The sequence below is a fragment of the Perca fluviatilis genome, chromosome 12, assembly GCF_010015445.1.
Source record: "Perca fluviatilis chromosome 12, GENO_Pfluv_1.0, whole genome shotgun sequence".
NCBI classification, from domain to species: domain Eukaryota; kingdom Metazoa; phylum Chordata; class Actinopteri; order Perciformes; family Percidae; genus Perca; species Perca fluviatilis.
Window position 1 is genome coordinate 26,050,746 of NC_053123.1, and position 18,032 is coordinate 26,068,777.

An 18,032-nucleotide genomic window follows, 5' to 3' on the forward strand; every position below is an offset into this window, starting at 1 on the left:
GTTCCCAATGCTTCAGTTAACATTAAGGGACTCTCATTATACTACTGTTGAAGTCTGGTGATATTTTGAGCCTTTTTAGTGGTATAAATAGCGTGCCCCGAATACTAGCTAGCTAGCGTTGTAAGCTAATCAGCGGTCCGTGCTAGCTTCTTTCAAGCTACGAACACATTCGATTAGCATGTAAACATGTCCCAGAGAGAGATCGAGTGGGTATACATCTGTTATTATCCCCTAGGTTCATTTTGTGCCGGAATCGTCCTTTTATTTTACGTTCAAATATATGCATTATGAACAAAGAACTGTCATTATTTCCAAGCAATGCTGTGCTGAGTTAGCTAGCTAGCTAACATTAGCGTATTCTTGCCTTGGAGCAAACGTAGGTGTTTTTGTTAATCTTGTCGACATTTAGCTAGTTGTGAATAGGGCCTCCCACACTGCCTGATCCCTGCCCGGCATTTCTCCCCTTGGGTTTTGAGTTTCGGGAAGGGAAAAAAATTCCACCACCCTATCCAAACTTTTAGGATACCGGTTATCGGATTTGCACAACGCTTTGGCGTGTTTCCCTCGTTTGAAAGCTTGACAGACCTCTCGTGCCTAGTTACGGTTGCTAAGCCACGATTGGCCTGTGGCGGTTTTCGGGCGTGGCTTAGCGAAGGGTCAATTCAAACGGGATCAAAAAATAATTTGCCTCTCTCCGTTCACTACCGTTCATATTTTTTCCAGAGTTAAGGTTTTTTTTACACTAGATGCATCCAAGGTAGCGCACGCCATCGTGACGTCAAAATTACATAATAACCTGCCAGCACGTGCGAGCCGAGGTCGAGCATTGCTCTTTTTTTTCAGCGGCGCGCAACAAAGCGGAAACCGGAGGCCTGAACGAGTTCGCCGACAACCGGATGTCAGGACTCTCACAGTGACAGCAAGTCTCTCATGTAAACTTACTTGGTTAAGATGAGCTCTTTTATGGTGAATGGAAGGCTTGATCCGACGAAGTAGGTCATTGAATCAAATCGAAGCATTGACAGCAAAAGGTGCTGCCAGTCCTGCCGTTGTTTACCTTTTTCTTCTTCTTGTAGTCCGTAGAAAGAGCAGCCAGCTGGGCTGCGTCTAGTATATAAGACGCTTTAAGGTCCCATGAGGTCCACCGGAAGGGGCGTAACTTCGGCTCTCTATACAGAACACTAACATAACTCAGAACAAGGAGGTGAACAAGTAGGCAGTGGGCCAAGTCAGTCTATCGCATTAGTTTTTGATTTGATAGATACCCAGCAGCGGTCTGGCTCATTTTTAAAATGTGGCTGTATGAATAATTCACAAAAAGATTACAGATTGTTTCCAACGCCAATTGTTGCACATTAAAGTATAAAAATAGATTTAATTTCGCTAGCTGATCATAACCATTGGCCGGAGTGAGATCCAAACAAAGCTTGTGTCGTTACCTTGTTGAATTGATTTGGCCAATCACGTTATTCGTTGAAATGGCGTCATTCTGAAGCCATGAGTCTACATACAACCTGGAGAGACTAGTGTATCTAAGCAAGACAACGTCAAGGTAAGATTTGTTTTACAGTGATTATACACCTCTATATCTTAATGCTTTTCACACAAGTTGCATATAAGACTGCAAGCTATACTTGAATGTATGTGTCGTTAATTAAAACAGTAGCCATGAAAGAATGTTGGTAGTGGAGCAGTAAAGCTAACTAGCTAGCTAGCTAACACTGCGTTGCTTAGGCTAATCCAAAATAATCATTCGGTGCATGACAATGAACTAAGCAAAGAGTATTAAAATACGGGATAATGACGGAAAATTTTTAAATGGGAAGATAGAGGGAAATAAGTCTAAATAAGGGAGAATCACGGGGGGAAAAGGGAGGGTTGACAGGTATGTGCAGGTTGGTTACAGCAAGCTACCTAGGCTAAAAGTAAGCTAGACTAATTATCAGCTAAAAAGTTTTAGACAGAACAGGAAGTCATATTTTTGCACAAATTTGACTACAACAGTGTTGTTGCAGTCTCTGTGGATTTTGCAACAAACCACCAATGTTCTCTATAAAATAAACCCCAGCGTTGGAAAACAGGGTGTTTTCCAACGCTGGGGTTTATTTATTATTATTGCAGGGTGCATGCAACATTTCACAATTAACAGTTGATAAATCTAGTATGTTGAGTTATAGACTGACAATATAGATTAAACAGTGATTAGAAATATTTTGTAGATCCCTTGTGTTAAGACAACAGAATTTAAGAGTTTTGACTATTTTTTTGTGTGTGCATCAGGTAAGAAAACGATTGATTAGGGTTGTAATATTGGAATGTGATCGTTGACGTGTCCTAAAGAAGAGAACGGAAAGGAGGACTCGTTGTTGTTGTTTTTTTTTTGCTTGCCTGCAGATAAAGTTGCCAACCGTGGGTTAAAGTTCATCTCTCCGAACAACAAGGAGCAGTTGGCTGATGAAGGTAGGAAAACTTCCCTTAATAATACCACAATGATGTCATAACACTGCAAATACAACAATTCCGGTACTCACTAAACCACTTACACCTTACTTTTTCAGTGAGATATCTGTGAACTGTTAGAATTGTGCTGTATTTTTGTTTAATCAAAACAAGAATTGTTAGGTACTTTGGTAGATGCTAATAGAGATTAAGGATAAACCGATTATCGGGCCGTTTTTTGGCAGTTTGCAGATTATCTGTATTGGAGTTTTATTTGCCTGATAACCAATAAAGTTAAATTAAAAAGTGTCTGTCCCTCTGCTCCGGTTTCACTCATCACCGAGTGTGACCTAATGTCCCGCCCACAACACTTTTCTTTTAATGTGCATTATGTTGAAAGTTGGAGTTTGTAACATTACAAAATCATTTTCACTGTGAATGCATATCGCTTCCAAATATCGGTTATCGGTTTCATAAACTACTAATAAGCAGTATCGGCCTTAATAACCAGTATTGGTCGATCCCTAATAGAGATCCATTAAGAGTTTCGTAAAATACTTAATTCCAAAATCAGAAAGGCACCTACTTGTACACAGAGGATTTTAGACTGACATCCCCACTGAAGTCAAGACAAGCAGTTAATCTAAAATACAGTTCAGGAGACATTACAATTCATCTTTTGAGGAACATGAATGTCTATACCAAATTACACGGCAATTTATGCAGTAGTTGTTGAGACATTTCACTAAAGTCAGCAGGATTTATCGTCTGTAGAACATGAATGTTTCTAACAAATTTTGAGCTAATTCCTTTAGAAGATGTGGAGATAACCTATTTTACTATAAAAGCAAACACTTTGACATGCTGGTTGTATTTCAACAAACATTGTCACTGAAACACGGTTTTCTTAAGATTATATGCATCAAATTTGGAAAATGAAAATCTTTAAGTGCATGACAATCCTGCTCACCCAGAAATATTCATGAATAACTTAACTAGTTATGATATGAAAACTTGTGTTACCAGGCGTTGGGATCAAGCTGAACTGCTCAGTTTTCTGTGGGACTACCAAGATAAGTGACTGCAATGCTAGCTGGATGGTTGATGGAATCCACTTCCCCCCGATCAATGGATACAATCAAACCACCAAAACGTAAGCCTCATCAAAAGCAGAACTGAACTTTATTCAAGAAGAAAAAGGTCATGTGTGAAAAGTGTGAAAAATTGTCACTACAAAAATGTGGCCATTATCATTTGTGTTATTCCACATTTTTGTAATACTAATACATTGCCTGTTGAAAATGTGCCTGCTTGGAACGGGCCGATTGCTTGGCCTGTGGTATTGCTGCTTGTAGAATTCTTCAAAAACCAAATTGTACCCCAAAATTATTTACAGAAGGACCCCAAACCACTTAAAGTGATGGTTCGGAGTAATTTCACCTTAGGGTACTTTGCCAACATGACCTCGGCCAAACTTCACCGCTTTTTTCAGCTTTTCGACCATTGGGAGAAGTTAGCTAGAGTAGCGTTATCAGCTGAATAGGTTAGCGGGGTATGGATCCAGTGATGTATCTCATAACGCCCACTAATAATGGCCCGAATATGATACCAAACTTCACACTAGCACAAAAAGGTTAGTGTAGAAAACGTAGATTGAAGTTTGTAAATACAGCCAGTGATTTCCCCTGCTTCGCTCTTCGTTTCGCTGTTGCTGCTGCTACCGCTACTACAGTAAGCGGTGCTTAGCGCCTCTACAAATTAAAAACACTACCAAAAAGATGCAACAAAAATATTTATTAATTTAACTTTTTTTTTTTTTAAGTAAGTGCTGTAGTATAATTAGCAGGAGACAAGTTGTAATTGAGGTAAGTTTGGAGACATTACCTTATTTAATCATTAAATTAATAAATATTTTTGTTGCATCTCTTTTGGTGTAGTATATTTCAGTACGGCCCTAAGCACTCGTAACTGCAGGTAGCAGCAGCGGCAGCAACAGAGAGCAGAAGAGAGCAGGCAAGTGTTCATAAACTTCTGGGCACTTTTACAAACTTTCCAATCCATCGTTTTATGAGTACATAACCTATTTGTACTACTGTAGACGTTTGGTATCATTTCGGGCATTATTAGTGGGGTCCATTTATGAGATACATCACTGGATCCATTAGCCCCCGCGCTAAGCTATTCAGCTGATAACGCTGCTAGCTTCTAACTCCCAATGCTCCCCAGGTAAAAGTGCTGAAAGTGTTTGCGCGGTATTGTCCGCAGAAAGACCCTAGGGTAAAATTACTCCGAACCATCACTTTAATATGCAACTCCACTGTATAGCCTACTACTGACTTACAGTGTAGACTACTTCTACGTGACAGAGTGACATTGTACTACTATACAGTAGGGCTGGGCAATATATTGATATTATATCGATATCGTGATATGAGACTAGATATCGTCTTAGATTGTGGATATCGTAATATGACATAGGTGTTGTCTTTTACATGGTTTTAAAGGCTGCATTACAGTTAAGTGATGTACTTTTCTGAACTTACTAGACTGTTGTAACTGTTCTGTTATTTGCCCCACTTAGACATTATGTCCACATCACTTATGATTATTTATCTAAAATCTAAGTGTGAAGGTATTTTGTTAAAGCACCAATTGTCAACCCTAGAATATCGCTGCAATATCGATAGAGGTATTTGGTCAAGAATAATGTGATATCTGATTTTCTCCATATCGCCTACTATACAGTCCCTCCAAGATTTCGCGATCACAACAATTTACGCAAATTCAACCAATTACCGAGAATTCTGTGTGACTCGCAATTTTGACCAATCACCGCAGCTTAATTTGACCAATAACCGGAGTTTCCCGCGACTTCAACCAATCACACCAGTCCCACGTGCCAGACTTTGTGTCAGTATGTGACTCTGAGAGCCACTGACCAAGCGGGAGTTAGAACAAGTTGACATAACACACATACGTCTCCAAATTCATTTCCATGTTTCTGATATGAAGAAGAGACGTGCGTGACTCAAACATCTCACATTTACCAACAAAACAAACAAAGACCGTGCAAAACATTCAGACCGTCCTGCCAATCTGTATACATTTTAACATCAATGTACACTAACGTTCATGAACTCGTTCATATTTTGGGCGAACGTGAACATACTGTATTACTGCCTGATGAACGTTACTGTGAACTCGTTCATTCTGGTGTCTGTGAACGGCACTGTGACGGGGCGCATAGCTGCCGTCACGGTAGCGATGCGCTACCTGTTTTAATCTCAAAGACTGAGTGAAGAATGTTGCTTGTACATGTTTGTTTGACTGTCTATATGTCCGGTTATTTATACTGGTTTATATTGTCTGTCATTTATCGAATTCCCTATATTAATCCCGTAGTTTTGTGCACAAATTTTTAACATCTATTGCTGCGGTGATTTACTATTTGATAGGCCTAGCTAAATGCATCTATCATTGTTTATTGTTTAAAAGCTATAGATTGTCACAAACATGACTTGTGGTGTATTATATTTTTCAGCTAACAAGATACCTTGTGGCTGTGGTTAATGGTAATACCAATTGTATAAATTATATGTTGTATCTATTTAGATTGTTGTATATTTATGTTTGCTGTATGAAGCCATTACGGCCTACTCACCTGAGCCACCCCTGAGTTTTACATGTTGGTATGTTCCAATTTGAGGGGTTGGCATCAGGCTATATAGGGTGGCCATGTGTTTGCTCAGGGGAACAGAGCTGGAGTATACGTGAAGGTAGTAGGACGCAAGTCTGCTGGATGATCGCCACGTTAAACCTGATTTGAGGTCTACTAGTGAATAGTTGTGTATTTATACTTCTGATTGTTTTGACTCAAGTCAATTTTAATTTTATCTTTTTTTGAAAGTGCTTTTTAGTTGCTTTCCTTAATTTTGTTAATTTTTTCTATTGTCATTTTTGCTCATGGGCCTTAATTGGGTCATTGATAATAAAACCCATCATTTTTTCACATCACCTTTGCCTCACCCTGAGTGTTAATACCTGCTCAAGGCTACTCACTGCATCTACCCTCAACAGGCACGCTCTCTCAGTTTAACTTCGTTCAATAGGGTGCCAGATTTCTTTAGAGCCTTCCAGGCCAAAAACCCGGCTAAACCACACTGTAAACAGGCCTTAATATGTAGCGGAAAAAACACCCAATCCGGCAAAACCAGCCACCAGTGTCGCACCGCCGCATGCGTCATCAAAACAAAGAGCAGCACGGAGGTGACAGCAGCATGTAGGCGACAAAGCAGCAAGGAGGCGTCGTATGATCATTTAAACAAGTTTTATGACATTGTCGGTGAGAATGGGAAAAATCTTACAATTCTGTGCAAACTTGCCAGCCGGCTTTCAAAAAGAAAATCTGCACTTCAGTCACATCCACAGCAAACCTGAAACGGCACGTTGAACTGAAGCAACATATGGAAAAAAAAGAACTATGAACTAGTTCATTTTTGGAACTGTGAACTTAGTTACAAATTTTGAAGTATGAACTATGAACTGATAGCCTGACTAGCCAGACCCACATCCAGATATTGGGTCTGGGAACTCACCATTGACAGAGCTCAATCCGAGGGGCGGGATAAACGGTTGTCTTTCAAATTCCCTCTGCACGCAATAGGATAGCGCTACAACCAGGCAGAGCAACGAAGAAGGTAGCGGAGCTAGTTGATAGATTAAACTTTTGCCGTATCCGGTCGGCAAAACTCTGAACACATCTTCCTTTAAGAATGATTTCTGTGCCGTTCTTTGTTCTTTTCTCAAAGAAAAGCTTAACTCCAAGTCTTCCAGAAGACCGCTGTTCCCAGTGGCAGCAGCCATAAGCCCACCCATCGACTCTATACACGATGTGATTGGCCTGACCAGATTTGGGTTTTTCCAGCTCGCAAGCCAACGGAGAGTGCCTAGACCCCCCTGGCTGCAAATTACATTTGCTGCCACTAGGGTGCTTCTAGATTTCTAGGCTAATGAACTGAACTAGTGACATTTTAAAATTTGTGAACTGAACTTTTAACTAGTTCATGTAGAAAGTTAACTTTCCCAACACTGCCAGTCACACGGAGTAAATTGTGTCACACACACACACACACACACACACACACACACACACACACACACACACACACACACACACACACACACACACACACACACACACAATTTATTTAGGACGTTATGGTATTTATTTCATCCTACGAAAGGACAAGACATAATTTAAGACCTTTTGTAAATTAAATGTTAAACTTTGTGAACGTTATTCAAGACTTTTAAGGCCTTATTTTTAGAATATTGAATTTAAGACCATTTTCTTTAAAAGGTGCTCTAAGTGATGTGATGCGTTTTTTAGGCTACAACATTTTTTGTCACAAACAGCAAACATCTCCTCACTATCCGCTAGCTGCCTGTCCCCTGAACACACTGTAAAAAAAACGTGGTCTCTGAAGACAGCCCAGGCTCCACAAACGGCAACAAAAACAAACTGCCAACCTGGGGCCTGTTTCACAAAACCAGGATAAGGGATTAAGCCGGGATTTCCCAGTTATCCTGGCTCAATTTAGCCTTGACTCGGTTTCACAAAAGCGGAGGCACATAAATCACCATGGAGATTTATTCTGTGCAGCTAGCCTGCTCCTGACCAGGCTAACAGCCAGGATTTATTTAATCCTGGAACCTTTTCTGTTCACCCAGCACTGGTTTTACCCTATTGTTATTATCAGCCTGGATTAAAATACAGCATATTGCTGTTCATTTAAGAAAAGTTATTAGTTAAAGTTGTGACCATTATTTTTTATAATAATTCATGTGACAGTCATTGTTACTGTTATATTGCTGTATGAAGACTGATGTTCATATTGTTGTTAGAAGTTTGATGAATATATTATAGCAGTTTTTGAGATGATTAGAAAAGGCTGATAAAATTTCAAATGTGTTTCAAATTAAGTCTGTTATTAAGGGTAATATATACAATGCTGTACATTTCTATAGTTGACCAATGCACCTTGAATTATTTTAGTTGAGAATTTATTTTTTTATTATTCTTTAACAATAAGGATCGTGTTTATTCCTCTTTCATGTGCATTGTATTTGGAATTCTTAGCACACAATTTGTGTTGTCCAGTAAACTGGGACTATAATTTGGGAGGATTGAACAATTTTAAGAACATATTCTTATTGTACAATCCTCCCAAATTATAGTCTTAGTTCACTGGACCAGTAACTATCTAGTGATGTAGGCTACTGTACATTCATATAACAACAGGTAGAGGACAACTCGATGGTTTTTGAACTTTTTTGCTGGGGGGAAATAACTGATGAATATACTTTTTCACTTAATTATCTTTATAGTTTCTAGATTTTAGTCCAATTTCTTCAGTGTCTTTATTTTCTATGTCCATGCAGTATATGAGGGAGCAAGGCATTTAATATGTAGAGAAAGAAACTCGTCCTCTATACAAAATAAAATAAATAAATAATAAATAAATTTATGAACTACTGCTCTTAACTGAAACCATTCAATGAGTCACTGTCATTTGCAAAAACGAACAGTTGTATGCTACACTTTGCATTAAAAGCGAGCAGTGGAAGTTAATATGACTTAGGAAATTTATATTTTAGCCCATGAGAGAGAGAGAGAGAGAGAGAAGAAAAAAAAAAAAAAAAAAAAAAAAAAAAAAAAAAAAAAAAGAGAGGGAGGAACTGAGTGAAAGAGATATTTACGCATCATATTTTAGCGTTGTAGAAAATTGATCTTGATGGTAAATTTCAAGGCTATTAATGAGCAACTGCTAATTTGTGAAAATGATTTGTAGCCTAATCCTTGAATGGTATGATTATGACGGTTTCAATTCAGAGCAGTGGTTAGTTATGTTAATTAGGCTGCTTACGCATTCAGTCGGTCCGTGATCGTCTGCTGCGCTTTTTCTCGCTGTTTCATTACAGCGGCCGTGTTTCTTTTCTTTTTATACAAATCATCGTTTCCGCTCATCATACTTCCACAAGAAGCTGCTGCTCACTCTGTATAAAGTATGTACACATACGTATTCTCCATTTTGGCAGCACTAAATCTGTGATCGACCCCTCCGGTCTTTTGAGGAAAGCCGTGGACGCGCATCTATCTGAATTACTTCAGCCTGGCTCAACCTAGTCGCTCCTCCTCAGCCTGGCTTGGCCTTCGTGAAACGCACCAAGCCAGGATGCACAGATTAGACTAGGTCAAGCCTCGCTTTATCAGTTATCCTGGATTTAGATATTCTGCTTTTGTGAAACAGGCCCCTGCCCCGCAGTTTGTTTTTGTTGCCGTTTGTGGAGCCTGGGCTGTCTACAGAGACCGCGTTTTTTTACAGTGTGTTCAGAGATGTTTGCTGTATGTAGTGATGCACAGATGTGAAAATTGTGGCCGATATCGATAACAGATATTAATATTGCTGTTATGGCCGATACCGATATTTACCGATGTCGATATCTCTGTACAGAAAACACATTTTTATGATAATCAAATAAAGAACTATTTACCAAAACGCATTGCTTTTACTTTTGTGATTTATTTTAAGAAATCACTGATATTGGGCACCTTTACCTGTGTGCAAAATATGATTGTCATCAGATTTTCAGAAGAAAAAATAAATATTTATATAAACATTAATTTTTAAAAAGGATACAAGTGTGTCCTGAATTCACACTATGAATAAGCCAACCAGTCATGAGTATTCACAATAAACACCTAACTCACTTGAGTCACTGTATTCTGTGAACATTGTACAACAGTTCAAAACTTTAAAGTACAGTAGTAGGCCTTAAATGGCCAAAGCCAAAAGTATTGAAAAAGGTAAAATGTGAAAATGGAGCCAGAACAAACTGGACTGAACAGACACTGGCTTTTACAGTCTTCTGAACTGTAAGTACAGTAACTGCCAAGTACTTTAGGGTTAGGCCTAACCCTCAAAATTATAGAAATCGGTGCCTTCTAGGCCGAGATAAGCCAGAAAATGTGTTTTTGGCTCATATGGACACCAAATCCCAGAATGCACTTGCTTCGCTGCTTAGACTCAACTCCCAAGCCATGCCTACCGTTTACAGACCGACAGTGAGGCAGCGTTCAACTCAACCCAAATGTGTTTTATTGTCATTTCAACCATATACACGAAACAACATTTCAACGTGGCTCTAATGGTTACACATTTAAAATATATAAAAACGACATACGAAACCGGTGTTTACAGTCCACCAAGCGCTAATGCTAGTATGCGTTAGCTGAACTTTACGTGTGTGTGCAATAGCTAAATGTAGCGGATTATAAACACAGTTGTAAATTTGCATGAAATGTATAATGGTCGGCATTTACTAGTCACAAACTCCCCCAGCAGTTAGCATTTCGTTGGATACAAGCAGCTAATTAAAGCCCGTGTTAACACAGCCCATCTCCACTCTTACCCGGCAACATGTTTCCACAACAAGAAAAACAGCAGTCTGAACTCGCGATGGGAGTTTCGTTGAAGTTGGATGTAGTCCAGTTTGTCTAATGAGCAGACAATTGCAAGCAGCATTGATGGAACAGGTGGCTGGCTAGCGTTAGCTTTCCACCTAGCTAGGTTAGCTATACTCCAGCCCCCGTTTGCGTTTCACTGCTCAGACTGTCCCCCCATGATCGCTCCGATCCGCCCGCTGCCCGCTCCGGCCGTCGCTGCTGCCCGCCCCGGCCACTGCCCTCTCCGGCCGCCGCTGCTGCCCGCTGGTCAAACTAACCTGTACGGCAGGCAGCAGCAACCTCTTATTTCCGAAAATTCTTCTCTCCCCCGCACACCGAGGGCCGGTGGTCTACTAAATTTTCCAGTGTCCCACTTCGCCGGCAGATTCCGTCTGGCAAAAACCAACATCCCCGCCCCCAGACTCGCTGCTGCTGCTGCTTCTTCTTCTTCTGATTTCGGCAGTAGGCCTATAGACGCTGTTCAACGTATTACTGCCCTCCACAGGTCAGATTTAGATCTACATTCTCACACACACGTCAAATACACGGGAATGATTCACATCGGCCCTATTCATCGTCCCTATTTTGACATCGGAACGATACCGATGTGTAAAAAAATGACCATATCAGCCGATATTATATCGGCGGCCGATATATCGTGCACCACTAGCTGTATGTGACGAAAAATGTTGTAGCCTAAAAAACGCTAATCACTTAGAGCACCTTTAAGATTTAAGAACCGGCGGGTACCCAGTGCATCGCTTTACACATAACGTTAGCATTGATTAAAAACTGTAACAATAATAGGCTACATCCCCCACACACATTTTTTTCCTCATCGGACCTGCATCGATCTCAGATATGGCATTTCTAAAGTCAAATTGATGGAAATCTGTCGTAGCGACGGAGAACTTTAATCCCTGTAATCAACCACCAGAACAGGACTGTGTGTGTGGGTGTGTGCAGAGAGAGAGAGAGAGAGAGAGAGAGAGAGAGAGAGAGAGAGAGAGAGAGAGATAACAGTTGCGATGTTGTGTTCAGCTATCCGCTCGTGCTCCAGGAAAGTGAAGAAAAGTTAGTTTGGTATATCCATTGACATATATATAATGGACCAATAGACCCCGTTGCTCTGGACGGAGACCAGTGAAGGCTATTAGAAGCACTTTTCCGGTGATCTCTTCCTTTACTGCGCAGCCTCCAACTGACAGAGACAACGTAGATGTGACGTGAGCAACGTGTCTGAAAGTTGTAAGTCTTCTGGTAGCTGTGCCAAGAGAAATCTCAATCATTCCCAATCTTACAGAGATGGAGAGCGTAGGTATATGTAAGGAGATAACATAAGCACAGGCTAATTATTGCTAACTAACATGCTAGTTAACATTAGTAATTACACCTAAACAGCTAATGTAAGTCGAAACTGCCTGCGAGCTTCTCCTGTACTGTACGGTAATTCCTCTACTGTGCGACAGTAAGTCACTTAGTTATGACACAATCGTTAGCGTATTTTTACAAAAACGTCTGCTACGGAGCCATAACGTGAGGTACAAGGTAATGGAGCCTTTTATACATTAGTCTTTAAACGCTTCAGATGTAAAGTTATTCGCAGTCAAGTGACGTAAAAAAAAAAAAAAGGCGGTCAGTGGAATGCTAACAGGAGGTGATACCTTTGTAGCAACAAAATGGCGCCATCGGAGGTTCGAGTTCTGAAGCGAAGCTTACCCCCTTGGGTATATCCAGCATTCAATGTCTGTTCAAAATGGCTTTACATCCTTTATATTTAAGATGCTCCAGTCTGACATTGCTATCCCCAGTGTGTGTCTAAAAACGTTTTTGCAACTATAAAATTATTGAAAATCTAAATTTTAATTGTGTGTATTTTCTTTCCCTGGTTTAATGCCAAACACTAACACTTCAGTCTTTGTAATAAATGATGATGACTTATGTCTCCTAATTTTTAATGCACCAAACTGTTTTGTAGCGTCACTGAGAAACCTTCAATGAATACCTTCTCCACTGCAATCCTGACCATCGAAAAAGTGTCTGCTAAAGATTTCAAAACTGAGTTTAAATGCTCCGTCGAAGGCATGTTCGAAAAGGCATCTGCCCCTTTAACTCTTAGGCGGAGAGGTCAGTGACGGGATCACAGATGAGTATGACTATCAGGCTTGGGCCACACACACACACACACACACACACACACACACACACACACACACACACACACACACACACACACACACACACACACACACACACACACACACACACACACACACACACACACACACACACACTTCAAACTTTGATTTGCACGTTTGTTTTCCAGAGTCAATAATCCCACTGGTCATTGGAGCAGTGTGTGTGCTGTTCTTCGTTGTGTTGGCCGCCATGCTAGTCAAGTGCTTCGCTATCGACCTCACTCTCTTCTTCAGATCCTACTTCCCATTAAGCAGTTACAATAAAGGTAAGAAAGTTTTTTTTTTTTTTTTAAATCAGAGGATTTAGAAGTCAAGATAGGGAGTTTAGGTAACTCCCTCTGAAACCATCATTTACATTTCTGTTTGTGTATTGATTAAACAAACAAGGTACAAGTTGTTAATTAGTAGAGATGCACCGATTGACCGGCCAGTGACCGGAATTGACCGGCCATGACCGGCGACCTGCCAGTCAGTCTGACATATGCCGATTTTATGCCGGTCAAATGCACTCGGGCGCCGCATGATTAACATCGCGCAACATCAGCGCACCGCCGCTCAATCAGCTGTTTATGAAATGTCATAAAGTGATAATTATACACGGCTCTGCAGAGGCATCTGCTCTACTGATCTCAGGCAAACAGTCAGCCGCTCTCTCTCCCATCTGAGGCTGAACAACTGGAACATGAAAACCGCACTCACGTGGGTCCCGTGAAATATGACAGCTACAGTTTATTGGAAAATAGCGTTGGGCACACTGACTTTGATGAATTTACTGTTTATCAGACCCTAGATGAGACTAGAAGCTAACGTTAGCGAACGCTGCCGTCCCTCTGCAACCGCTGCAACAAAAAATAAATAAATAAATAAATAAAAAAAGAGAGACGCTGTACTCCTCCTACACGTTACTGTTTAAAATGCTTTCCAGGTTAGTGGGGGTTTAGTTTTGTTGCTAAACTGTGTGTAAAATGAGCGGTGACGTTTATGTTTTCAGGTAACGTTACTGTTGATGTTCAAACAGGCCTGCGTGTGTTTTGAGAAATATCTTTATAGCCTACGACAAGGCTATATTTATTTTATTTGTATGAGAGAGATATATATATATATATATACAGTGTTGTATAAAGTACTAGAAAGCAATACTTGAGTAAAAGTACAAGTATCGTACTAGAAAAAGACTTTGGTAGAAGTGAAAGTTACCTTTTAGAATATTACTTAAGTAAAAGTCTTAAAGTATCTGATATATACTGTACTTAAGTATCAAAAGTAATTTTCTGATATTTAATGTACTTAAGTATTTGAAGTAAAAGTTTTTTTTTTTAAAGCAAGCGGTTATTACTTTTATTGTGGCTTTCTTATAATAAAGCATAAAGCATATTCAGGGTTCCCATATCTTCTTAATCTCACTCATCAAATCAAAATCACATTCTTTTCTAGGACTTTTCAGGCACAATTCTCTTAAGTTCAAAGAACAAACAGCAGATTTTTAGAGCTGACATCAATGTACAGAAACATTTCTTGCAACACAGGTGTATGACGTTATCTTCACCACTACCCTGTTCACCAGTAGATCAGAGTTTTGCTGGCCCCTTCTACATTTTTACTGGCCCTGAGGTGTGATTGGAAAAGGACAAAAAAGCAGGAAAATATACACTGCACCTATGCTTTAGAAAATAGTTCTAATCCAGCTAGCCACTGCCACTGGATGTTGTGCCATTAGCAGCAAAGCTAGACCAGGGGTCATCAACTACATTTTTCCAAGGGCCAGAATTTTTTTAAGCAGACACTCCAGGGGCCGGACTTTCAAATAAAGAAAATAAAATTATACCTAATACCATCATCTTGTTTGATATTTTCACTTTCTTACTAAATTAATGCTATATTTTTTACATTAGTAAGCAAACCCCTAAAAACATGGAAAATCCATAATGATAACTAGATAGGCTACTTAACTAGAAAATGATCTCAGATTATTCCTGTATGCCTAATTTGAAATAAGACAATTCTGTTGTTAAATAATACAACCAGCAACATCGTCAAGAATGAAGAACGTGTCATTCACGTGTATATTAAGTAGCCACATGTATTTGTTTTGGTCTTAAAATACATCCATAGGTTTACCGCTCCAGTGGAGAGGATGGCTCGTTTAGACAGCAGCTACGTTTACAAGAGTTTGTCCAAAGTTCAAGATTGGTTGCAAATTAAGACAAACAGTTAGACTACAAACTAACATCTTTCATTTTAGCTCGTTTGTAAAGTCGCTATTTGCAGAGTAGAGCTGGGTTTGCACAGCGCGGTGGACGAGAGTGGACACGCGAGACTGAGATATGGTTTTCGTGTTTCTGCCTGTAGAACAGGTAGGTGGGTTATTGATAAGTATTGACTCTTTAATCATGGAGGTTTTATTGTAGGCTACCTACTTACAGTAACGAGTGTAGCGTCAGTTCATCTGCGCCATCGGCGGTAAATAATGCTCGGTAACGTTTCCAGTCAGTAGGCTACATGTGCTGCGTGAAGTAACGCACACACCAGTGACTGTGGCTGCAACCAGCCCGACATACGTTTTTACTGGTCCCGGGCGGGCCATTGCTTATGTCGAGCCTGGTCGTCTACAATAACGGGAGGTCCTCCAGTAGGTGCTCGTGCTTCCATGGCGGTTTCAGTTGTGCGTCCTCCTCCTTAGCAACAAACAAGTGCTGAAATAGAGCGCGCGGCGTGCGGAGCGTGCGTAATGCAATCTAGGAGCAGTGATTCACCAAACCTCCCTTATTGCAGTCACACACATTTCTTCAAATTTTATTTTTTAGTAACGAGTAACGAAGATGCTTAGTGGAAATATAACGGAGTAAAAGTATACATTTTATCTAGGAAATGTAGTGGAGTAAAAGTGAAAGTTGACATAAATTTAAATAGCGAAGTAAAGTACAGATACATGAAATTTCTACTTAAGTACAGTAACGAAGTATTTGTACTCCGTTACATTACAACACTGTTATGTATATATATATATATATATATATATATATATATATATATATATATATATATATATATATATATATATATATGTTGGATATTGGATGTGAAAAGGAAATGGTTCTTCCATAACATTGCACTTTAGATGTGTGTGAATTTCCCACACCAGGAGTAATTTATATTGTTATCGATTATCTGTTTAAAAAATGTTCTATGAAAATGTAAAATGTTCTATTAAAGAAAAGATAGAAAATAAATATTTGTGTGTGCTGTAAAGTGGTTAGAAAATATTAAATCGGAATCGGCTAAAATCGGTATCGGCAGTTCAAACTCAATGAAAAATCGGAATCGGCCTAGAAAGTTGAAATCAATGCATCTCTATTAATTAGTCAGCTTCACCCCTCAGTCACAATAGGTACAAGAGACAGCGACAATTTCATTTTCAATGGGAGTGGCCGTTTGCCAGCGACGAGCTTGGCGGGGCCAAAATAGAGAAGAAGTCTATTTTGTGCAGATGCTGAGCGATGTGACAAGGCGATTGCCAATTGGAGTGAAGGCAGCGTGTCGTATGTACGTTGGTTGCTCGAGTTGAAGAAAATCATTCAAGATGGCAGAAACGCTTCAGGACATCGCATTTCTGTATATATCTGATATGTTTGGCATTTTATCTATTTATTTAGTTAGAAAGAAGTGAGCTTACCAGATATCTATAGCCTGCTCCTCAACTCTGCTCTGTTTGAGGCTAGTGGATCGAGGCTACATTAGCGATTAACCCCACAGTCACACTAACTACAAGAGACAGAGACAAAGCGACAGGCTACCATTCATTTTCAATGGGAGTGGCAGTTTGCCAGCGACAAGCACGCCGCTGCCACGAGCAAGGCGGGGCCAAAATAGACAAGAAGTCTATTTTATGCAAATGCTGAGCGATGCGACAAAGCGACAGCCAATCGGAGTGAAGGGGCAGCGTGACGTAGGTCAGTGGCTTGAGTCGAAGAAACCAATTAAAGATGGCGGAAAACGCTTCAGGACATCGTATTTCTGTATATATCTGTTATGTTTGGCATTTTATCTCATATATTTTGTTACTTTCATCGAGAAATAAATACTTTTAAATCCAAAAACATCGTTCTTGTGACTTAACAATACCTCTGAAGTAACTTTTAAGACGTGCTTGAAGGAAGCACCGGAGAATTTCTGTTTACTGTTGCCAATCAACCAGGAGTAGACTAGGCACGCCCAGGAGCGCCCACAAGCGAGTGCATGTCGCTCTCTTTTGTAGCTAACGTGACTGTGGGGCAACACACCCAAATCTCCAACTCAACTGTCTGCGGCATAGATAGGAAGGATGTAAAAAACAAATTGTGAAATAAAAAAAGACAAAGATCTTTGGTTTTGCTGCATCGATTTTGACAATGTTATAGGAGTGCAATGCTAAGTTGAAAGAGTGCTTTTTTTATTGCACATGAGACATGCGTGGTGTTGATCTTCTTATTGAACTCTTTACAGAGATACCTGAATGTTAGCTGTTAACTAACAGGCCAACGTTAGCTAACTGGTAACGTTAACAAGCTAACAAACACTTAACGTTAACAAACATGGGTTGAATTCCCCATTGCAGCTGCAGCTGTCCTGAGGTCAGGGGCTGGCTCTGTTCTGCGTTTTCCTGGTGTTTGTTTACTTTATGTAACGTAAAAAATTTGCAGCAGTACATTAACCCACCACAGAGAGCCACTGTCACCCTGACTGTCAATACTCGCGGTGAACATACCGGTGCCAGTTTAGCTGGTGATCATGTCAACTGGTGATATTTGCATAAAATCTGTGAATATTCAAGAAGTACCTGCCCTGCGTTCTGCTCTGCCTCCGCACCTCGAGTGCCAGAGGTTCACATTTTCACAAAGTGTTTGCAAGTG

At 40.1% G+C, this 18,032-nt stretch overlaps 1 protein-coding gene across 2 annotated transcripts in view; it reads left to right on the forward strand.

Annotated features, from left to right (window-relative positions):
- il1rl1 (interleukin 1 receptor-like 1) overlaps positions 1-18,032 on the forward strand; it is a 46,512-nt gene that overhangs the window by 22,918 nt on the left and 5,562 nt on the right. For both annotated transcript variants that reach the window (XM_039817102.1, XM_039817101.1), the window contains 4 exons: positions 2,395-2,460; positions 3,466-3,592; positions 12,924-13,072; positions 13,272-13,409. In XM_039817102.1, coding sequence (XP_039673036.1) covers positions 2,395-2,460; positions 3,466-3,592; positions 12,924-13,072; positions 13,272-13,409 — 480 coding nt within the window. The remainder of the gene's footprint in view (positions 1-2,394; positions 2,461-3,465; positions 3,593-12,923; positions 13,073-13,271; positions 13,410-18,032) is intronic.